At 38.7% G+C, this 24,707-nt stretch overlaps 1 protein-coding gene across 1 annotated transcript; it reads right to left on the reverse strand.

The window, feature by feature from the left end:
* Nucleotides 1-16,624: 16,624 nt before the first annotated feature.
* On the reverse strand, nt 16,625-21,751 carry LOC115470296 (loricrin-like). Its single transcript, XM_030203339.1, has 9 exons — nt 21,604-21,751; nt 20,884-20,994; nt 20,655-20,762; nt 20,424-20,534; nt 19,764-19,874; nt 19,532-19,645; nt 18,806-18,916; nt 18,168-18,278; nt 16,625-16,776 (listed from the first exon to the last, which is right to left on the reverse strand). The coding sequence occupies exons 1-9, from the start codon at nt 21,707-21,709 to the stop codon at nt 16,721-16,723; spliced, it is 939 nt and encodes a 312-aa protein (XP_030059199.1). The 5' UTR covers nt 21,710-21,751; the 3' UTR covers nt 16,625-16,720.
* Nucleotides 21,752-24,707: the final 2,956 nt, after the last annotated feature.

Here is a 24,707-nt window from a genome sequence, read left to right on the forward strand (position 1 = left end):
AGAGTCTGAGCTTCATTCCTGTCATGAAATATACAACCTATTTGGAGACATTGTCCAGGAACTACCTATGACATGTGGTCAGGCATTTTGCTGGAGTACTGGGGAAAGAAGGGAGTTCTGTGGAGAGAGAGAAGGACTTTGGAGAAGCAGAAAGGGTGAAAAAGCTGAGGGAACAGAATGAAACAAAGAGTGATAATCAGGCCTGGGTAGGAGGGGGGGAGTGTGCCCACCCCTGGTAATTAACTTTGAATCTGAATTGGGGAAAGGGGAAAGAAAATACACCTCTTCTTCCATGAAACAAATCTCTATTTTGCCGTCTTCCTACCCCCCTTCTCCAACCAACTGAATCTGACAAACTACATCTATGATAAAGTCAAGAACCAGGTAGTGAGACAGAAACAAAGAATTTAAAGACAGAGAATAATAGCTTACACCTTTACTCATTTGTTGTAGTGGATTATTATGAGTGATTAAATCTGATTTTTGAAAAGGTTTGTTGTGTACTATAATACTTTTATTATTCACACCTTGCTAGTGTGATTATATAAACATAAATACTCAGCATTCAATCAAGGCATTTATGTCCTCTTTTATCAAACCACGCTAGTGGGCTTTGTCAGCATTGCCGAGTCAGGAATCGCTAGCTCGGTTTGTATTTAGAATCAGTGGAAACATGTAAATATACAGGGCAATATTTAGTAGGGTCCAATCCATGTTTATATAAAGTTATTTTATGTATTAATACTAATACATTGTTATTCCACAAAGTGTGTGTGCGTGTGTCTGGATATATGTTTTTGTGGTACAAAAAGTTTTGGATGTGGCTAGATTCGTTCAATCATGATGTCATCAATTTTTGCTCCTGTACATGTAGCCCTTGAAATAAGGGATCGGTACTATTAAAAATTTCCTTGCGAAAGTGTATCATGGGAAAACAATATGAAGTATATTGCTTATGAACCATCACAGCTAACTTTCTTTTTGTTTGATAAAAGTTCAATTTCTTCCTCTTCTGAAGTAGGGATTAGGACATCTCTTCCAGGATCTAAAACTGTTGTCTAATATTCTATTATAGCCTGGGTAGTGTTAACTTCTTAATTCTGAATGTTTATTTTTCTTTAATTCTCTTTAATAATCTTGTTCTGCTCCATTTGTGAACTTTAGGTGTAGAGCAATATTCTTAGTTTCAATTTCCTTTAATCTGAATCTGATTTAAAGATTATATTTCATACCTTTCTTCTTTATTGCTTTACAGATATACATACTTGGGTGTTTTTATTGAAAGTTTGATAAATAAATAATATAAAAGAGTAAATAAATTAAAAAAAAACTTCACCTGGGCCTCAATACCTTTTTCACAAATGATTATCAGCTGCAATCTGTGGCCTGAAGACAATTACTCACCATACTGCCATTTAAGTGGAGGAGTGGCCTAGTGGTTAGGTTGGTGGACTTTGGTCCTGAGGAACTGAGTTCGATTCCTGGCACAGGCAGCTCCTTGTGACTCTGGGCAAGTCACTTAACCCTCCATTGCCTGCTGCATTGAGCCTGCCATGAGTGGGAAAGTGTGGGGTACAAATGTAACAAATAAATAAATAAAATTTAAGCAGAACCCTCACACCTACTACAAACATTCAACCCCCTATTAGACCCATGCTGCACTTTTCCTGGCACCTCCCTATCATTGACTGAGAAACTATGGGCTAACATTCTGATGACTATGCCACATAACCCCTCAAGATGAGAGAACCACCTGGATATCCCTTCATCATTATGCAGTAACGGCAGTAAGACCCATGCCCACACATAGTCAAACATATTTATCATCAGATTCTGGTGCTTTCCCACTACAACAGCTTCAAACTCTCTATCATGTTACACTATTACAACCCCTAATTCAATATAAAGTACACACAAAATATAAAAGGGGGTGGAGAAGGCTGACGCCCCTATCTGTTGTTACTACTAACCCTAAAATCCTTCTCTCCTCACCTCAACCCCTTTCCATTTATAACTCAGACCATCCAACCTGCATTCTGTAAATTGGCAACCTTCAAATTTTAAAGCACAACACCTTCCTTGTACCGATAGCAATTGAAGCCTATTCAATAATTGATGAACAATTTTTTCCAGTGTTAGAAAATATGGGGAACTGCTGAGCATTCAACAACAAGTGACATATTTAGATGGGATTTTGGATCTTTTTTTCAAATGAGATTACTTAGTAGGTTGAAACTTATGTTGACAAAATATGAAATTTGAATGGTGGTGCAAATGTTGTTTTTTGACAAAACTAGATTATTGTAATGCACTGCACTTAGGAATCTCTAAGGCCTTGCAAGCTATACAGAACACTGCAGTAAAGTTAAGCTTGTGTAGAGGAAAATTTGAGCATATTACACCTGGGTTGAGATAACTACATTGGTTGCCAGTGGACTATAAGATTGATTATAAAGTTTTGACACTTGTGTACAAAGCTATTTTCTCAGCTGTACCACAGGCCATATAGTTGTATAGACCAACAAGGGCATTAGTATAATGATGGATTATGTCAACTTGTTCTGTCATTACTGGTAAACATTCACTATCAGAGACCAGAAATGCCTCATTTTCAATTAAGTTGCCAGTGTTGTAGAATACACTACCCGGTTCAGTGGGTCCCAAATCTGATTCTAGAGGCACCCCAGCTTCTCAGGTTTTCAAGATACCCAGAATCAATATTCATAAGAGAGATTTGCATGCACTGCCTCTACTGCATGCAAATCTATCTAATGAATATTCATTGTGGATATCCTGAAAACCTGATTGACTGGAATGCCTCCAGGACCAGGATTGAGAACCACTGACCTGGTTATCTACATTTCAGTACAACTTTGCAGCATTTTAGAAAAAGCATTGAAAGTACAATTTTTTTTGTTCAGGCCTTTCCTTCTCAGAAGTGGTATATCTTGAGTTGTAATTTCAGTGGTATGAAGAAAATTATGTATCTATTTATGATTAGGTACTACATTGTAGCAGTCCAAATTTTGTGATGCATGTTGAGTGTAATGATACTGTACGTTTTAAATTCTAATCTCAATATCGAAAAAAGGGGAACTTCAAACTGCTATTTACAGAACACTAAAAAAAAACAAGCCTATAATGCTGTATAATAGGTTCCATCGCCATCCCACTAATTTTACAATGGAAATAGTGAATTAATACTTAGCAAACAGAGCCTCAAACTTCCCAGTAGGGAAAGTACCACAAGTACTAGCAAATCCACTAGTTTTCAAAGGAAATAGGGTAATATCATTGGTTCTTGTTGATCATGGAAAAAGGAAAAAAGAATCCACCTTAAGGAGAAAACCGGGTAGTTAAAAAAAAACCTCTTTCTCAATCAAAACATGGGACAGTTAGGGAGTCCACTATACAGTATCAAAATCTTCGAATAAACCCAAACCAAACTGCAGTATTTCAGAAGAGTCTACTCTAATGTCTGCTACATCAAAATAAATTTTGAAAAATGAAAAATTCAAAAAAATTAATGAAAACGTCTCTCCAAGTAGTGGCAATTACAACAGCCCCCACTATAAATGAAAGAAAAAGAACAAAATGGGACTATTGCTTCACAAAAAGCCCCACAACACATAACCTAGTACAACAGTTGTGTTGAAAACTGTCCTAGACAATTTTGTGAGACCTTGGTTTGTAGTAGGAAACTACGAGAGACTGAATCCCCTTAAGCAAACAAGGGAAGCGACTGCAGACAGCCAGGTAAAGACAAAACACAGAGGGCAATAGGATCCAATCCCACAAGTTGCAATGCTGGAACTGGAATACGAAGACTTAAGAAAGTCAAACAGAATAGGAGCCCACTGAACAGGTCGCAAGGACGAACTGGAACCTTCACACACATGAGGTGAAGTGTAATACAGGAACACAAACACACAAGCAGCAAGATGCTGCACAGGAACCCACACATACAAGCAAGGCAAAACAAGGCTGGAACCCACTCATGCAAGCAGTGGAGGGCTGTACAGGAACCCACACATACAAGCAAGGCAAATCAAGGCTCGAACCCAGTCATGCAAGCAGTGGACAGCTGCACAGCAACCCACACATACAGGACACACAAGGCGGTTGGAACCCATACAGGCAAGAGGCAAAAGGCTACTGGAACTGACACACACAATACAGACAAGGTACCAAAGTTGTAACGCATGCCCCAGAATAAAGCTGGAACAAAGTCTTGGAACCCTCAGGTGGCAGTAGCAGCTAGGGCAGCTTCAACACGAGAGCATCAGGACAGAGAGCAGGCTGGTTTAAATCCCATCTTCTGTGTCTAATGTCATCAGGGACGCTCCAGCACTGGGGCTGCAGATCCCGCGAGGGACAATTCCTCTTCCTGTGAGACGGAAGCACGATCAGACTTGGAGTCACTGTGTCAATATTTTAAAATTGTAATTCCTGATAATTGTATCAGTTTTTATTCTTTTATATCCTGCTTCAAATCCTAATCAGATAGTTGGCAGTCTATAAGTCCCATGTAATATAAAGTGATGTTAAGTTTATATTGTAATAGGGTTATCGTCAATGGTATTCTCTATTTTAAGGCTTATCTTCATGATGCTTTCTAAATTTTCTGCATTTATTTTGCCCGGAATTAGAGTAAGCTAATTGTGGGGTCCTATTACTAAGGTATGCTGAAAAATGGCCTGCAGTAGTGTAGACGCTTGTTTTGGGCACATGCAGAATTATTTTTAGCGCACCTACAAAAAAATGCCTTTCTTTTATTTTTGACGAAAATGGATGTGCGGAAAAATCAAAATTGCAGTGCATTCATTTTGGGTCTGAGATCTTGTCACCAGCCATTGACCTATTGGTAAAGACTGGCCCAGTAACTGGGCGGTAATTGTTGGATTATTTGTAGTAAATAATTAGCAGATTTTAGTACACACAGCTTCAGCTTTAGAAATGTTAATTTCTTTCTTCATCTCTCTCTCATTCACCCCTGAATAATTCACTGCTGAGTCACTTTAAAGTTGAAGTAACAAAACATCTGTTTACTCACAGTTTGTAGTTAGATTATAATCAGACAGGCTTATATATACATATTATTATACATTTGTATTATCAGCTCCTTCCATGTGCTTAGATGGTAATGGATGCTCACACCACCATAGATCCTCTCAGGTTAGGAGAGATCATGAGCTCCATGTGCTGCATGTGCTGTGTCTAACCCCCACAGGAAGTTGCATAGCTGTGTGACCTCTCTAAGTAATTCACATCAGAGGTCACAGAGTAATCACAGAGAAATAATAGGTGACAGGCAATGCATGTAAAATACAATTACATTCCAACAAACCCCTTCTCATGCATAACTGTCATGCAATTATTTATTCATACAAAGTCCAAGCTTTATACGCAGATTCACAAAATGTTCTCTGGGTAACGGTTTGGTCATGATGTCAGCTGTCATCTCACTGGTGTGACAATAGTGTAGACTGATGACCCCTTCTTTCACCAACTCTCGCACGTTGTGGTATTTCGTTGCGATGTGCTTGGTGCGTGACTGAACCTTGTCATTCTGTGACAGTCGGATGCAGCTCTGATTATCTTCCATTATCTGGATTGGTCTCTTTTCAGCTATTCCGAAATCCAGCAAAAGTTTTTCAATCCACATCAGTTCTCTGCACGCTTCCGATACTGCCACATATTCAGCTTCTGTAGAAGACAAACTCACAATACTTTGTTTATGACTGGCCCATGAAATGTGTACATTTCCATACATAAACACATATCCACTTGTGGATTTATAATCAGAATGATCCCCTGCCCAATCTGAATCACAGTAACATATTAGTTTTGGATTACTATTGGCTGAAATCTTTAATTTACAATCAATGGTACCCTTTAAATACCTTACCATCCTTTTAATTGCAGTCCAATCTGATTTGGTAGGTGAGCTGACCCTTCTGCTCAAAATTCCTACTGCATTTGCTATATCAGCCCTGTATGTGGTAGCTAGATATAAAAGCTTACCTATGGCTGATCTATATTGGATGTTATCTGGTAAAGGTTCTCTTACTGTTTCATCCTTCAGAAAATCAGTGATCATGGGAGTGCTTACAACTTGGGCATCTTGCATACCTAAACTTTCAATAAGCTCATTTATTTTCTGCTTCTGGCTTAGAAGATAAGAACCATCATTTTGTTTCTCAATTTCTATACCAAGATAGTATGACACATTTCCAAGTTCTTTTATCTCAACATTCTGGTTTAAACACTTTACAATGTCCTTGTACTCTTGCTCACTTTTGCTTGCAATGAGCAGATCATCAACAAAAGCTAAAATGTATGCATATTGTCCATTTCTGCACCTAGTGTACAAGCATTTATCTGCTTCACCTTGCTTAAATCCTAAATTTGTCATATTTCATGCAATTTATCATTCCAACATTTTGCACTTTGCTTTAATCCATAAAGACCTTTGTTTAATTTACACACTAGCTGTCTTTGTTTTGTATTTATGAAACCTGTTGGTTGTTCCATGTACAAGTCTTCAGTTATATCTCCGTGAAGAAACGCTGTTTTCACATCAATGTGGTTGACTTGCATGCCTTTTGAGACTGCAATGCTCAGAAGTGTTCTGATTGTCGTGTGTTTCACTACAGGTGCAAACACTTCATCAAAATCTTCTCCATATTTTTGAAGATATCCCTTTGCGACTAATCTGGCTTTATACCTTTCCACTTTTCCTTGTGCATTCCTTTTTAACTTGAATACCCATTTGCATCCTATAGCTTTCTTGCCAGGAGGTAATTTTGTAAGAATCCAAGTATTATTTTTATCCAATGCATCAATTTCTTCTTGTGCAGCTTTATGCCATTCAGCAGCTTCTTCTGCTGGCATTTTCTCAATCTCATCCCATGTTAAGGGCTCTTGAGCTTCTGCTGACTTTGTTAGGTAAGACAGTCTTGGGGGTGGAACACCTTTGTTTTCCCTGGATGAGCGTCTGACAACAGGTTGGTCTGACCTTTCCGCATCCTCTAAATCTGAGAGTTCTTCTCCAATTGATTCCCCTTCTCCAACTGTACTGTCTTCTTCAATGATCCTTTCTGTGTCTGCTTCCTCTGCCTGTTCCTCGTTAGATACAGATGAGTTGCTTTCAGACATCTGCCTTGGTATGGCATTTATATACACTGGCATGTCTATTATGGTTCTAGTTTCATATTCTGGATGATAAGGCTCATCTGGGATAATCCAGCCTTTATCAACCCTTTTGTTTTCATCAAAATATGTAACATGTCTTATGCCAACAATGCCAGTTTTCAGATTCAAAATTCTATATCCTTTGTGTCCTGGAGCATAGCCAACTAAAATGCCCCTTTCTGTTGTGGAATCCAGCTTATGCCTTCTTTGCTTTGGTACATGAGCATATGCTGTACTTCCAAATGTTCTTATGTGTGACAGGTTTGGCTTCCTACCATGCCATGTCTCATGTGGTGTGCGCTCAGCGCCTTTAGTTGGCATTCTGTTTTGTAGGTACACTGCTGTGAGAATGGCTTCCCCCCATAGTCTTTTAGGGAGATTGCTATCTGACAGCATACATCTGGTCATTTCCACAAGTGACCTAAATTTTCTCTCTGCAACAGAATTTTGCTCTGGTGTGTAAGCTACTGTTGTGATATGTTGAATGCCTTCTTGTTCTAGAAATGTGCGCATGCTTTGTGAAGTGAACTCACCACCATTGTCGGTCTGAAGAACCTTTGGTTTTCTTTCAAATTTATTGCTCACCATGGCTACGTATTTCTTCAGCATGTCTGTGACTTGACTTTTCTCTTTCAGCAAATAGGCCACACAATATCTAGAGAAATCATCCAAGAATATTAGCACAAATCTGTTATTTCCCAATGATGGGATATTAAACGGTCCACATAAGTCACTGTGTATTAAGTCCAGTACTTTATTACTCCTATTTCCTGTGTATGCAGGAAATGAGGGTCTCACACCTTTTTGAGTAACACAGTCTATGCATTTCTCCATTTTACCAGCATCTGCACTTATCTGAATGCCGGTGGCCAGTTGCTTACTGTAAAGATCCTGGATCACCTTAGAATCACGATGTCCCAGGCGGCGATGCCAGATTTCCAGACTACATTTACCATCATTCTTCCTTACTTGCGCCATATGTGAGGCTTCACCTGAAATGTTCAGCTTATAAACATCATTATGCATAAAAGCTTCAGCATACACTTCATCATTTTTAGAGATTGTGCACTTACTATTTTCAAAATGAATCACAAATCCCTTCTTATCTAATGTAGATACACTAAGCATATTGCAAACTGCTTGGGGAATATACAAGACATCACTTACAGGAATTTCTTTAACTTCATTAGACACTTTGCATTTTAAGAATCCAATACCTTTTGCTTGGATCTTAGCAGTCCCTGCGTTTGCAGTTTTAAGAATACCTTCCTCTGGACACATTTCCTGAAAGAAATTCTTACAATTGGTTAAATGGCATGTGCTCCCCGAATCCAAAATCCAAGTACTTTCATTTGAATTATTATTTACCATAGTCAAAGATTTTTCTGCCATTAGAAAGCCCTTGTGTTTATCTTTGTCCTTCATACATTTCCTGGTTTGAAAATTCTTTAGTTCCATTGGCTTAGGTGAGCTAGAGGGAGTGTTTTGTGTTTCCTTACACCATTTAGATACATGTCCCTCCTTTCCACATGAGTAGCAAATCAGCTTGCCCTTGGGTGGAGTTTTCCCATAGCTCCGCCTTCCTCTGTTCTTTGCCAAGAAATTTGTTTCATTTCTCTCTGACTGACTTTGAGAACACATCTCCTCAGAATCATTTATTATGCATTCCTGCCTTAGTTTTGATGTTGCCTGTTCAAAAGATTGCCCTTCAATGGCCTCATTTACAGACCTAAAAACATCAAACTTCTTTGATAGTGAGGTAAAAAGAAATGCTCTTTTCAATGCATCACACATGGGAATTCCAGAAAGTTCTAGCTTTTGAAATGAAGACATAAGATACATAATGTGATCATTACATTTACTTTTATCCCTTAATTTGGTTTCATTCAACTCTGCCAACCAAATTGGTTGCTGCTTTGCATATGTAGTTGCATACATAGTTCTCAGTTTATATAAAATGTCCTTTGGTGTATCTTTTCCCTCCACTAATATGGCTTGTTTCTCTGAGAGAGCTTCCAAAAGCATGCACTTCACATAATAGTTTGCATTGTCCCATTCAGCCATATTTTCAGCTGTTCTGTCTTGGTCTAAGCATATATCTAATCTTTTTGCTCGAAGGAGACATATGAATCTTAGTTCCCACTGCTGATAATTAAACTCAGTTAATTTAGGCACCTTGAGAGAATAGAAAAATGGTGAATTTCTTCCCTCAGCCATTTTCTTAGCCTTCTGTCTGCTGTGTGGGGGGAGAGAGAGACAGACTGAATCTTTCCTTTAAAACTTAAGAGAAAAATGTGGCCTTTTTTTCTGCCTGGTAATATTTCTCTTCTTTTTCAATTCCTGAGCCCTGGGCCCATAACCCTTTTGTTGGATTATTTGTAGTAAATAATTAGCAGATTTTAGTACACACAGCTTCAGCTTTAGAAATGTTAATTTCTTTCTTCATCTCTCTCTCATTCACCCCTGAATAATTCACTGCTGAGTCACTTTAAAGTTGAAGTAACAAAACATCTGTTTACTCACAGTTTGTAGTTAGATTATAATCAGACAGGCTTATATATACATATTATTATACATTTGTATTATCAGCTCCTTCCATGTGCTTAGATGGTAATGGATGCTCACACCACCATAGATCCTCTCAGGTTAGGAGAGATCATGAGCTCCATGTGCTGCATGTGCTGTGTCTAACCCCCACAGGAAGTTGCATAGCTGTGTGACCTCTCTAAGTAATTCACATCAGAGGTCACAGAGTAATCACAGAGAAATAATAGGTGACAGGCAATGCATGTAAAATACAATTACATTCCAACAGTAATGACCTACACACCAAATGCCACTTGACACGCGTCCGATACATGCGACCAAAAATAATTATTATTTTTCAGATGCTCATATCGGACCAGTGCTAAAAATGAAATTACCACAAGAGCCACGTGGTAGCAGTGCTTTAACTCCATTTTGGCACATGTTGGGTGCGCATAGACGCTTACACAGCTTAGTAAAAGGACCCCTGTATCTCTCCTATTGAGGAATTTATTGTTTGAAAGTGAGGCCTGATCACAACTTCCTGTAAACTGTACTAGTACTTTTCCAGTTCACAAACTGTTGCCGTTTTCAAGCAAAGGACTCTGAACTAATTTTAAAATTTCCTGCAGGCATAATTAAATCCAGTCAGGTCAGTAAAAAGACTTGTAGCTTACATTTGAAAAGGATTCAGATGAGTTGGAAAAGCTGAATAGCCCTAATTACATCAATTATCATGTTACTCCCCCATTCTTAAGAGCATATTAATTTCTTTATGTAGTTGTCATTTTCTCTCTTTCCAGGTGAGTAACTATACAGTCCAATGTTACTCACCTGACAATAATGTTGTGAACTGAATAAGTAGATTATGAATAATATACAATGGGGCCCTTTTACTAAGCAGTGGTAAGCCCACAGCAGGCTTATTCGTGCCAACCAGGGTGTACCATCGGACTACACAGCAGCACTGCGGTACTTCCAACATACAGCTTGTACCATTTCCGGTGCCACAAAAATATTTTCTATTTTTATAGCATTGTTGTTTACCTGGCGGTAATCAGGCAGTGCTACATGCTACCCGATTACCGCTGGGTTATCACAGGGTTCCTTACCACAACCTCAATGATTGGCGGTAAGTGCTCCCACCTGAAATGGCTGTATAGTAATTGGTTCACTTATCAAACAGTCATTTCTTTTCAAAAAAAGAGACAGCCTTTTACCCGTCCCCAGTGCTAAAAATATTTTCTATTTTTTAGCACGGTAGAGCCTTTTATCTTATAATTAGCATGCATTGATGTTTACCGCAGCTTAGTAAAAGGGCCCCTAAATTTTCAGCTGAAAACTCATTTTAAGACTAGGGGAATAAAAGTTATGCTCCTAAATTTAAACCTGCCTTTTGTTGGCCTAGATTTATGAGACTAATTTATGAACTTCCTGCTCAAAATCAGTACTAAGTTCCTATCTTGTTTTCCATTCCCTAAATCTGTCACTGTTACCAACCCACTTTGTATGTTCCTGAATTTTATAATTTAGCAAAGTTTTGAGTAAACATTTATGCACTGAGCCCTATTAAGTTTTCAGAGAGGCCAATTTCTGAGCATAACTTTCAAAGTAAAGAGCATACAGCTTATGAATATTGGGCCCAATATGTATGATTTGCCTTTAAACTTGGTGGTGCACTTTCTTGAAAATGTTAGGAGCAAGGGACATCCCTGGGCAAAGGAATAAACTGGGCAACAGCAGAAAGAACGGGAAATATTCTAATCTTATGACTTTGTAATATAGTCAAAATGCATCTTTAAAAAACACATATTCAATACATCTGCCAGCTCTCTTATTTAATGGTATTTATATATAATGCACATAAGAAATAGGTAGAAGAGATTCAGGTGAGATACGTAATATTTCAATAAAGTATGAATTCAATATTTCATAAGTTGATATTAACCATAGTAACATAGAAACATAGTAAGTGATGGCAGATAAAGACCTGAATGATCCATCCAGTCTGCCCAATAGTCACAATCATTATCAATTCTAGATTAAATCAACAATGAACGTGATATTATATACTTGATCATGGTCTTTCTTCAATGATCCCTGCTCCGCAGTTTGACTACGCATGCGCACAAGAGATGTGCTAACCACACAGCTCTTGGGCATATGTGCCAGGCCCGTTCCACCTCCTTATCTTCCCAATGTTCAGCACTAGCAGCGCACATAAAATTTACATGCCATTAGCGATGAGCATTGGGAATTTCTTTTTCAGAACTGTTCTAGTGGTATTTTCCAGTGCTGTTCTGTACAGCACCGGAGTTTTGAGCATTGGGAACTTAATTTGCTCAGAGCCCTGAGACCTGCCATTGTGTCTCTTTCTTTTCTCTTCTTTAGGTGGATATAATTTGATATACCCCCATTCTGTGATTACAATCAAAGTTATTTATATATTTCATACAGGTACTTATTTTGTATCTGGGGCAATTGAGGGTCAAGGTACTTACCCACAGTTACAAGAGTACAAGTGGGAATTGTACCTAGTTCCCCTTGGTCTCAGGGCACTGCACAAGCCATTAGTCTACTCCTCCACTCCTTAATGCACTGGCTCCCAGTTTGGATTCCTCTCTCTCTTTTACCTTGTATCTGCAAAATATGTGCAATATGCCCTCTAACCAAGTGCTTCAATTTCCATGTGGATTGTATGACAGTTAAGCAGTGTTAGTTAAGCGTGTGACAGTTTAGCATGTGTCAAATGAGCAACTGCGACAGTGTAACGTGTGACAGTTTAGTGAGTGACAAATTAGCAACTGAGACAGTTAAAAAGTGATGCCATTTCATCACCCGTACGAATAAAAAGAGCTGCCAATGTGGTGCCTGTCAGGGAGGATGCCTCAAGGCTGTTATTTAGGTGTTCTGTCTGTCAGGCACCACCTGGGACTGCTCTCTCTTCTATGTAAAGGACTCGCTCAGGACAGGATTTGAAGCAGTCTTTCGCAATGGCAGAGCTGCATGGCAAGTCTCCATGATAGGCCTTGTGCGGGACAGGTCTCCACCATGGCCAAAGGTGGTGTATACTGGCAGTCAGTTGTAAGGCAGTTTTCCATTGTGGTCCCTGTGTGCCCGCAGAGCTGGATGCAGGACAGGTGTCAACGGTGGGCCATGTGCATCGGCAGCACAAGATGTAAGACAGTGTTCATGGAGATGAAAGCAGAGTAGTGAGGCAAGAAGTCCAAGAGGAACTTTTGGACACTGCAATTTGAGTGCCCAAAAGTTGGGCACCAGTTTGAATAAGTACTCAAGGATCTGCACCCAAACAGTGGTGTCCAAATGGCAGCACCCTTAAAGCTTACTTTAATCTATTCTACCCCATGTCTAGTCTCGCAGTGTTCTTCCTTTCCCTTTGCTGGGCCTGCTGCCATCAGCACTCTACCTTTTCCCAAGCCTGAAAGAGCAGCAAAACCAAATTTAGCATGGAACTGGGCCTTAAGCACAGGCTCTAGCTCAGTGCCTGATGCGAGGTCCCAGCCACAGTTGGCTGAAAAACTTGCATATCCATGTTAAATATAAAACTACCGCTCACTGAATTGCACATGTAAAACTGTCACAGTTGCTCATCAGAAGTACACTCAAGTATCGTAGTTGCTCATCAGACATAAGCTCAAGTGTCACATGATCAAGTGACTGCCAACGTCCATATGCCCTGAATTGTTAGAAGAAATCCTTCTCAATCCAACTGCAAACAAAATGTCCCAAAGAAGTGAACACAAAAATGTAGGGAAATATATGTTCACCACAACAAAGAACAAATATAATACATTTTAGGAAAAATTCCAAAATGAAACCTCCTGGCTGGGTACACGGGATGCACCTGGAAGACAGGTCTCTATACCAGAACCCAGGAATATAGATAAGGTCAATGGTGTGCTGGAGCTGGCTCGCACTGGCTCGCACGAGCCGGTTGTTAAATTTTACTGAATTATGCGAGCCAGTTGTTGATGGAGCCAGGCAGCGAGCACACAAACATCTGGGGGGGGGGGGGTTCTCCTTCTCTCTCCCTCCTCCCCTGGCCCCCACCTGCCAGTGAGACACCAGCATGCCTCAGCTTCCTACCTCATCATATCCTCCCTCAGGTTCATCATCCCCCCATCACCACCGTCTGTCAAACATTACTGTTACAGCAGTGCTAGTGGTAACACACTGCCTGACCAACCCAGAGCCTTCTTTTCTGCCAGATCCCACCCATGCGTAAGCAGGAAGTTGCATCAGCGGGGCAGTACACAGCAGAGACAAGGCTCCGGGTCAACCAGGCAGCGTGTTCTGCTAGAGCTGCTGGAAGAGTAAGGTTTGAAGGATGGCCAGAGAGGGAATGGAAGCTGACAGAGGTAGGACTCGCAGAGGAGCGGGATGGAGATGATGCTATGTTTGGATGAGAAGAGGAGACAGCATGAAGTAAAAAAAAAATGTTGAACTAATTAGATTAGTCTGTTTCCCCTTCCTGTGCAGCTGTCTTTGCCGTTAAACCCAAAACAAAATCAAGCAAACTTATGAGCTACTGCATCCACGTTGTCATTCTTTATTGTTGGTAGCATTTTAATTTAATCTCACATATTTTCAAACATGCCAGCTTGTGCAGCATACAGATGTACATAGAGGTAGTAGTAATTTGTTATAAATCATACTCAGAGTATCATTTGGAGGGGTTGATTATAGGGACACCCTCTTGCATGTGTTATATTTGTGCAGAGATTTTTTTCTCTTGGTAAAGGGCCACTAAAACAGATATCATGTTATAAGAATCAGGTGCTGCATCCACATTGTCGTTCTTTACTGTTGGTAGCATTTTAATTCAATCTCACTTATATTCTCAAACATTCCAGCTTTTGCAGCATACAGATGTACAAAAATGTCAGAGGAAGTATAGTAATGGAATAACTTTTCATAGATGAGTAATAATTTGTTATAAATTATAATCTGTGTGTCATTTAGAGGGGATGGTTATAGGGACATCCTAGCATATATTATATTTGTGCAGAGATCTTTTTTCTCCTGGTAAAGGGCCATTAAAACAGATGTAATATTATAAGAATAAGGTGCTCAACATTCAGAGTTTCTATCTATTTATTTAGTTACTTATTTATGACATTTATATCCCACATAAAATATGAATTAGGTTGAAACCTGGGAGCATTTTAAAATCTTTTTTTCCTATGCCTAGATGGTTTGTGAGAGCTTGCTTCTTTGGGTTTTTTTGAATGCAGTGATATATTATTATAGAAAAGCACGTAATATTGTTTATTACTACTATTGAAAAGTGAGAGATTGAATAATTAGGGCACAGCTAACTTCATGCAGAAGTCCAGAGTCAGTCTAAGTGTGCCAAAATTTTCCAGTTCTGTGGTATATATTTATTTGTTATTCAAGTCTGTTTGGTTGTAAAAGCCATGTTTGTTTGAGGGGTGGGGGCTTACTCTTTGTCTCCTGGATGTGTGTTTGTATATAGATGAGTCCTGTGAATAATGATAGCTAAGGGAAAGCAGCAATAGAACAGTTGGAGCTGATTGACATTTATGTTCCTACAAAGTTAATTATTTTCAGTGGAAATTAAATATGTTGGCTACCTGCTATGTGAATATTCCATCACTCTTATTATTGATACCAAGTATTAAATAATTAGGGCATATGCCTTAAAACATAGATTGTTTAAATTAATATATCTAGAACTTATATGCCGGTGGTATTGCTTGTTAAGCCCAAAGGCAAAACCTAAGGGTGGTTAAGCAATTTAGTATAAACTGTGTTGTTTATGACTTTACTTGTTTTGTACTCCTTTTGATCCTACTGATCTGTACATCTGTTGTGTTATTTTGTTGAGTGGAAACTGTCGAGTGGGCTTATAGGAAGGGAGGGCAGTGCGGGAGGGCAAAGGTTTTTAGGGATGCATGGTCATAAGGAATTTACAGTAAAGTTTGTAGTATATTTTTATATTATTTGTAAATTGGTTGCTACACTGTACCTTTGTACCAATAAAATGTACAATAAAATTATGTACATATATATCACTTTTTGGGGGGTGGAGGGAAGAAAGAGCCTGTTGTTAAACATTTACCAGCACACCACTGGATAAGGTGCACTCTCTAGGTTTCATTTACCTACTGGGGAAAATCTCTGTTCAGACAGCCTGTCCCTAGGGACTACTCCATTCAGTTAAAAGAGGTTAAAGGAAACTAGTTACTAAGCTGGGATAAAATATAGAAGTTAACACAGCAGTTACTAATCTTAGAAAAGCGAGTGCCATAGTACTGCAGTGAAGGAATAAAGCACATTGCAAACAACCTCACAAACTACGTTATTCTATTCTGCTACCTGGGAACCATCTTAAAGGACCTGAACTATTATGAGCATTCAGTGTGAACCCCTATCCCCCCCCCCCCCCAAATGCACTTGTATAAACCCCCATTCCAAGTCTCCCACCTACCAGTGCTTTACCTAGAGCTATATCTTGCTAAATGATTAGGGGTATACTGCCTCTGCTACTACGTAAATTGTTTGATGGGACAACCATTTGCTATAAGATTTTCCATGAATTAAATCTTTTAAATTTTCCTCTGCTGTGAATGAAACAATTGTTATGGTCTACATATTGCCCGTTCATGCTTAGAATGTAACTTGTAAACAATAACAAGATACTGTGTGTTTGGATAAGTATATGCCAAATATGTTTTTGAAGATAGTCATTGCACAGTTGGTGATACACCCTCAAAAGCTTATTGCAACATCTGTTTCATCACAACTGTTAACCCCCCCCCCCCCCCCCTCAGAGCCCAGGCTTGGGATTTAAAAATTAATAGGTTTGTATAAAGAGATGTGCAGACAAATATGATATGCTTCAGTCATTAGGATTGCTTTATTATATCTTTTGAAATCAGAATGATCACCAAATCAAATCAAGAGGGTAACATGCTTGAGGCTGATTTATGGAAAGTGGAGTTTCAGTGTTGCATTTTCACTTCTTTGCTCCTCCTGTGCATTGTTTCTGCTGGTCTGTGTTTTGACATCCACCTGGAACAAGAACCAGAAAATCAGTGGAACTATACCCTATCAATCTCTTTCTCAGGCTCCCTGCATACTTGCTAATACTTCATTCAATATATAAGAAATAATTACAAATACATTCTGGTTATTTAGTTAGTTAGTTAGAGAGGATCCCTTTTATTAAGTCACATTAAAAAGTGGCCTTTTTTATTTTTAGCATGTGGATTTCCCAGTTGCTGAGGACACTTTTAGTAGGGTGTTAAAATGGTCACAACTTTATTTTTTTCAATTAATGACCAAATGCTAATTTCCCAATTAGCATATGGCCAGTAGAGTGGGTGCCCTTACCGCCACCTAGTTACTAGGTGGTTAGGGCTCCTGTGCTAAACCCGTGCTAATCAGCAGCATATGGCAATTTTCCTATTAGCACAGGGCATGCCTAATTTCTGCCCCAAATACACCCTCACACTAAAAAAAAAAAAAATGTAGATTTTTTTAGCGCACGATTAGCATGTGTTGCTTAGTAAAAGAGCCCCTCAGTTTTTTACTTTTTATATTTTACGTACCTCTGAATATCCTCTCCCATCCCATCCCATCCCATTCAGCATGGTTTAAAAGCACAGAAGTCTTTATTAACCAGTTAAACCCTTTTGAATATCAGACGCTATGATTCTCTTCACAATCTGCAATTGAAGCAAAATAAATGCCTCCAGAAGGTATCACTGTTTCAGTAGTTGTTGGGACTCTCTCTCTTCAGGGCAGTAAATGCTGTTTCCACAATATTCTGCCTCTGACTGTCATAGGGAATTGAACCAATGTATTTCACATAGAGGTTTTTACACTACCATTAAATCATGAGGTCAAAGCTGAACTATAAACTATTGTTGTAAATAAAGTAGAAATTCTGTAACCTGATGAAAATTAGGAGCTTTTTTTCTAAAGCTTGGCATACACTAAACAATTAGCACATGCTAAATGCAAAGGTGGTCTTTTACTAAAGCTTAGCTTGAGTTATCTGCAGCTAGGCCCATTTTGTTGCTATGGCCCTGCTACACATAACTCGAGCTAAGCTTTAATAAAATACCCCCTAAGAAGTCCATTTTATACCTATGGGTTTCTTAGTATTCAGCACGTGCAAAACTTTAGTAAAAGGCCCCCTTAATGATTATCTATGCATCTGGCCAGAATATTGCAGCCTGTACAGAAAAGCTGAAAAAAGAATTAAGAGCCAAACTCCAGTTTCCAATATTACAGCGGTATTACCATTTTATTTCATCATTGACAAACCTTGTGTCGTGAGGGCATCTCATTAAGAATAAAGTATTAACTTTAATCTTGAGTGAAATTACATAAAATGACATTGTCAGTTATGGAAACATTTTTTAATAAAAAAATTGTTATAATGAATCAAAACTTACTTCCAGAGATTTGACTATTCTGTTGACAGGAGCCAACTCCAACCTGAGAGCTCTGGGGGCTCTGATTCATCTGTCCTCCACAGCCACTGCCCTGGCCAGTTGTGGATGTTTCTGTTACAATAGAATAAAACAGAAAATGTTTGATGCTATGAACAAATCAGTTTTTTCAATGTTTCCTGAAGTTTGGGCCTCATTTATAACTTTTGTATTGAATAGCCAAGTACTCATAACTATAATTATTGACCAAAGCCATACATTACAGTTATGGATGTCACTCAATTTACATGTACCCTGAAACTAAACAGTAGGTTCCACTGTTGAGTGATAATTCGGTTTCCCTTCATGCCAGAAATTATAAGTTCTAACAGTGCAATATTCAAATTTTAGGCTGAAACTAGAATTAAGAATTAAATCCCAATTTCCTATATAGCAATGTCTTGCTATGTTAGTTGATTTTTGGTCAGCCCTCTGTCCTGAAAGTATGACATCAAGGATAGACTATAAACCATTAATCTTGAGTGAAATTAATTATAATTACATTGTCAAGAAACATTTTCAGTTTATGAATGCAGACATCCCCAAAGATAGCACCGCAAACATTTTCTATGGAACATTTATTTTAATGCATTAAAACGTACGTCCAGACACTTGACTCTTTTGTTGGCAGGAGCCATCTACAACCTGAGAGCTTTGTGAGCTCTGACTCCATTGTCCTCCACAGTTACTGCCCTGGCCAGATGTAGATGTTTCTATGAACAGAATGGAACAGAATAAGAAGTGTGATTCTGTACAGTCCTGCTAAGGCAGAACCTTATTTTCATAAATTTCTGAAGTTCACTCCTCATTTGTAACTTTTTATAGGATAGCCAAGTACTCCTAACTACAAACCTTGGCCAATAGTCACCAATCTCATTTTTTTTAGGCCTATCAATTTGCACGCTTCATGAACATGAGTAATAGATTTCATTATTTTGTGATTGCTGGATTTCTCTTTCTTCCAGTAATTATAAAAACTATCAAAGCCATATTCCAAATTCATTCTCTGTAGAGGAACTGAAACTAACTTTGGGCCAAAACTGAATTGTAAAGGATGCATTTAAACTATGAACCTTTAATCCTTGAATGAAATTAATTAATATTTTATATCTCACATAAAGTGTATATAACAGGTGCGGTACACTTCATATTAGAAATATTAAGGTTATATTATATTTTAAAATATGAACATTTAACCTTGAATGAAATTAAATCTATCATATGTTATAATATTTTTAATGTTTAAGAATGCTGACAGCCTTATATATAGCATAGCAGTTTATAAACAGTGTCTATGGAAATAATGATTCTAATAAATTGAAACTTACGTCCAGAGACTTGATTATTCTGTTGGCTGGAGTCATTTACTTTAACTTGAGAATTCTGTGAGCTCTGGCTCCACTGTCCTCCACAGCTACTGCCCTGGCCAGATGTAGATATTTCTAAAGATATAGAAAAAAAAGACATATGATTCTATGAATGCAAGCATCTCTACAGATCAATCAATATTGTAAAAATAATTTCTACACAAAAAAAGTTTTGCAATGAATTAAAACTTACGCCCAGAGACTTGACCTTTCTGTTGGCAGGAATTAACTCCAACCTGAGAGCTCTGTGAGCTCTGGCTCAATTGTCCTCCACAGCCACTTCCCTGGCCAGTTGTGGATGTTTCTGTTACAATAGAATAAAACAGAAAATGTTTGATGCTGTAGAGTCTAGCTATGGACAAACCTTTTTTGTTTTCAAGATTTCCTGCAGTTTGATCCTCATTTGTAGCTTTCTATTGGATAGTCAAGTATTCATAACTATAATTCTTGCCCAAAATCCACACATTACAGTTATGGATGCCACTCAATTTACATGTACCTTGAAACTAAACATTATGTTCCAATGTTAAGTGATCATTCAGTGTCCCTTCATGCCAGGAATTATAAGTTCTAACAAAACAACATTCAAATTGTAGGCTGACCTGAGAAGCTGAAACTAGAATTAAATCCTAATGTTCTTATATAGCAATGTCTTTGCCATGTTAGTTGATTTTTAGCCAACCTTCTGTCATGTATGACATTAAGAATAGACTGGAAACAATTAATCTTGAGTGAAATAAAATTAAATTAAATTGTCATAAAATGTTTTCAGAGTTTATGAATGCAGACATCCACAAAGATAGCATAGCTAACATTTTCTATGGAACATTTGTTTTAATGTATTAAAACGTACGTTCAGACACTTGACTCTTTTGTTGGCAGGAGCCATCTACAACCTGAGAGCTTTGTGAGCTCTGGCTCCACTGTCCTCCACAGCTACTGCCCTGGCCAGATGTAGATGTTTCTGAAGATATAGAAAAGAAAAAGAAGTATGATTCTAAGAATGCAAACATCTCTAAAGATCAATCAATATTTTTACAATTATTTCTAAGAAAAAAAAGTTTTGCAATGAATTAAAACTTACGCCCAGAGACTTGACCTTTCTGTTGGCAGGAATTAACTCCAACATGAGAGCTCTGTGAGCTCTGACTCTGTCCTCCACAGCCACTGCCCTGGCTAGATGTAGATATTTCTGCAGATAAAGATCAGAAAAAAGAGCTATAATTCTATGAATGCAAACATCTTTAAAAATCCGACAATAATTTTGAATAGTTCAAAATTAGTTCTAAGGAAAAATTATTGCAAAAACTTACGTCCAGAGCCTTGGCTTTTCTGTTGACAGGAATTAACTCCTATCTGACTGTTCTGTGAGCTCTGACTCCACTGTCCTCCACAAGCACTGCCCTGGCCAGTTGTAGATGCTTCTGATAACATAGAATAAAACAGAATAAAGACTGTGAGTCTGTAAAGCCTTAGCATTGGCTACTTATATTTATGTTTTCTGGTTTATTTTATTGTAATCCATTTTGTACTGTCTAAGACTGAAATGGCAGAATGGAGATGCAGATGCATACAATGGTCTTTCATTCACAATTATCTGGAGTCCCCCTCCCCTTCCCAACCTCTCCTACCCCTACCATCACCCATCCTTTACTTTACTTTTTCTATCCCGACTACCTATCCTTGCTTCTATCTTTGGACATAAAATGTAGGCTATAACTCCTTCTGGAACTAGTGTCGTTTATCAACCTTTGAATCTGGATAATAGGTATTACTCTTTCATAGACAGTTATATCATCCTTCCTCTCAGAGACCATAGTGGATACCCTGTGGAGCTGAATCCAAGCTTTCCAACTGTATAAAAGTTGCGTGCCTTGCAGTGTGTCATCCTGTTACAGGACCATTGATTCAGGACCGTGACATTAGGGATATGCTTAAAAATGAAATATGACTCCTTTTTCTTAGGAAGATAATTGCAAACTGTATCAAGCACAGAGCCAACAATCATTATGTTATAATGAAATAGAACTTACGATCATAGCTTTGTCCTTTATTTTGGCATGAGTTGTTGCCTTGATTCTGTTGGCATGTTGTCTGCTGATTGCACTGTCCTGCACCACTACCACCCTTGGCAGACATGATTCTCTGTCTCTTCTAGAGTAAAGCAGAATAAGAAGAATGAATCTGTGAGTCTTTGGTCTTGTCTTTGTGAATGTGCTATTTATATACACAAGTATTGCTCCTCCCAGTGCCACATCAGCATCATGAATGCTTTGGTGGAGTACTTGATGAGCAAATAGGAATTCTGAATTACTCATTTAACAATGACATCTTAATTTTTGGCCCAAATGTAAGGTGCATATTTCTCAGTGTAGTCTTCTTATTTTGATTAATATGACTTAAGTGGCATATTTAAGACATACATAGGAACATAAAAACTTAGAAAATAATGGCAGGTATAGACCATGGGGTTCATTTTTGAAAGAGAAAAATATATAAAAAGTGGCATAAAGCAGCATGTTGACATTTCTCTCACAAAAAACCTCATCCAAATCAATATTTCTGAAACCTATTTTTCAGACATTTTTCTTTGCTGTTTGTCTGCAGTGTGTCCAAATCTCAAGGAGGCAAGTCGGGGGCGGGTTAAGGGTGGGATTTGGAAAGAGGATATCAGCGGTATACAAGAATTGATTTGACTTGATGATTTGATTTGTTCTTAACTCGATTTTCAGCCATAATGGAACAAAACTAAACTAAAACATTTTGAGCTAGACCTGTTCTTATAATGAATAAAGCAAAAAATGGTGCACTAAATGACCAGATGACCACTGGAGGGAATCAAGGATGACTCCAATGCTGCCCCAGTGGTCACTTACCCTCTCCCACCCCCAGAAAATATGAATAAAAATATGACTTACCGACCTCTATGACAGCCTCAGATGTTACAACCAGGTCTATTAGAGAAGCATGAGGGTCTCTGGAGTAGTGTAGTGGTCAGTGCAGTGAACTATGGAGCAAGGGACTCGGGTCCCTATCTCCCTTTACCTCTCACACTTGTAGTGGAAACTGTGGCCCCTCCCAAAGTCACCAAAACCCTACTGTATCCACATAGCGGTGCCCTCTTCAACCATAGGAGCTACTGTAGTGATGTACAGTGGGGGACAGTGTGTTTTAGGTGGTTTTTAGAGGGCTCAGGGGACAAGATAAGAGAGCAAAGGTGAGATCTGTAACAGGGAGAACATTTATATGAAGTGCAGAGAAGTGCCACCTAGGGTGCCCCACTGCTCTCCTATGATTACTGGGGGACCACATTTCTAAAAATGCTGGCTCCTCCTACATCTTATGGCTTGATTTTCTACATTTTCCATTTATTAGGGGTTTTTTTTCAAAATTATACCAAGAAAACAAAACATCCAAAGCACAAACCCTTGTTTGAAATAGTATTCTCAGGAAAAAAAGGTAGCTGTTTTTCATTTTCGAAAATTACTTTTTCATTTTCAGATTTTGGATGTTTTGTGCAAAATGTCCAAAGTTGGACTTAAACATCATATCAAAAATACCCCTCCCTATGACATCCAGTTTGCCCATTCATGCCATCTAATATTCCTTCCTCTCCTTTGTCACTTTTAAATCTTTGAAAACATTGAGGGGTCCTTTTACTAAGCCGCACTAAGCATGAACACGTTCTTACCATGCAGAAAAATGCAAGCTCAGGTGTTCCACGTTAGTGCTGGCATCTGTGCACGCTTCCCACATGTCAAAAAATGCTTGTATTTTTTAGTACAGAGTCATATTTGGGGGCGGAGAGTAGGCATGCCAAGCGCTAATCAGGTTGTGCAAGTACATTGCCGTATGCCTACTGATTTGCACATGGTTAGCGGGTGAGACCTTTCCACTGGCTAATAGATGTTGGTAAGGAGTAATGAGCTAATGTCTATGCGCTAATTCAGAAATTACCACTTGATCATTATATAAGGAAATGAAAAGCTGCACTAAAGGTGGCTTCAGTGTGAGGGGAAACCCACGCACTAGTCACACTGCAGGCCACCTTTTGGTTCAGTTTAGTAAAAGTGCCCCTAAGTTGGCTTTTCAAATGCATTTACATACATTTAAGTATCAACTATCATGTTCAGTTGTGTTTTGTCAAATTTATCCCCCTGTTTAATAAGCCATGCTAGCAGATGCTGCACAGCAATGCAGACACAGCTCATTCAATGTGAATGAGCTGTTTCAATATTAGCGCACAGCAACCACTAGCACGGCTTAGTAACCGGGGGGGGGGGGGGGGGGGGTTAATGTGCAGTATTAACGTTATACTAAAAGGTGCTACTGCATTACCATAGCTAAAATGATTTAATACATATTATTTACCACAGGTCCCATTAGTTCAAGAGACATATTTACTAAAAATGGTCATTTTAAACAGTAGTGCTCTATTGCACGTCCTACACAAAATTTAGCATTTTCAAAGGATTTGCAAAATTTCTATTAAATTGCAAATGAGCTGAACACAGTCAAATCTTATCATATTTGTGCATTTTTTTTTCTTTTTAGGCCATCTTTGAAAAAAAAAAACCTGCACAAGTTAGAAATGCACAAAATCAAGCCATTGGGATGTAAGAGGGGACAACAGTTTTAGCAGATTGGTCCGCAAGACATCCCAGGAGAGCAATGGAACACCCTAGGGGCAATGCGGTAGACTTTATATAAATGCTCCCAGGTACAAATCTCAATGTTGCTTTCTTAACTCATTTGCTGAGTCTTCCACCCAAATCCCACTACCAAAAACTGTACACTACTACATTAGCTCTTGTGGGTGAAGAGGGCACATATACATGGGTACAGTGGGTTTTTAGTGAGTTTTAGAGGGCTGACAGTTTTAAGCACAAGTGTAACAGGTATGGGGAAGTATAGGCCTGGCTCCACCTGTCTACAGTTCACTACACCGACCACTAGACTACTCCATGGATCTGCATGCTGCTCTAATGGATCTGGCTATAACATCTGAGACTGTCAAAGAGACGGGTGAGTACTATTTTTATTCATATTGGGAATGGGAGGGGGTCAGTGACCACTGGGGGAGTGAGAGAGGTCATCCTTGAATCCTTCCATTGATTATCTGGTCAGTTAGAGCACC

Source organism: Microcaecilia unicolor, chromosome 5, assembly GCF_901765095.1.
Source record: "Microcaecilia unicolor chromosome 5, aMicUni1.1, whole genome shotgun sequence".
Taxonomy (NCBI): domain Eukaryota; kingdom Metazoa; phylum Chordata; class Amphibia; order Gymnophiona; family Siphonopidae; genus Microcaecilia; species Microcaecilia unicolor.

Coding starts and splice junctions, on each gene's coding strand:
- LOC115470296 (XM_030203339.1), bottom strand. CDS start 21,709: ATGTCTGCCAAGGGTGGTAGTGGTGCAGGACAGTGCAATCAGCAGACA. Junction 20,763..20,883: donor GAAAAGCCAAGGCTCTGGAC/GTAAGTTTTTGC, acceptor CTTTATCTGCAG/AAATATCTACATCTAGCCAG. Junction 19,875..20,423: donor AAAGAGTCAAGTGTCTGAAC/GTACGTTTTAAT, acceptor CTATTGTAACAG/AAACATCCACAACTGGCCAG.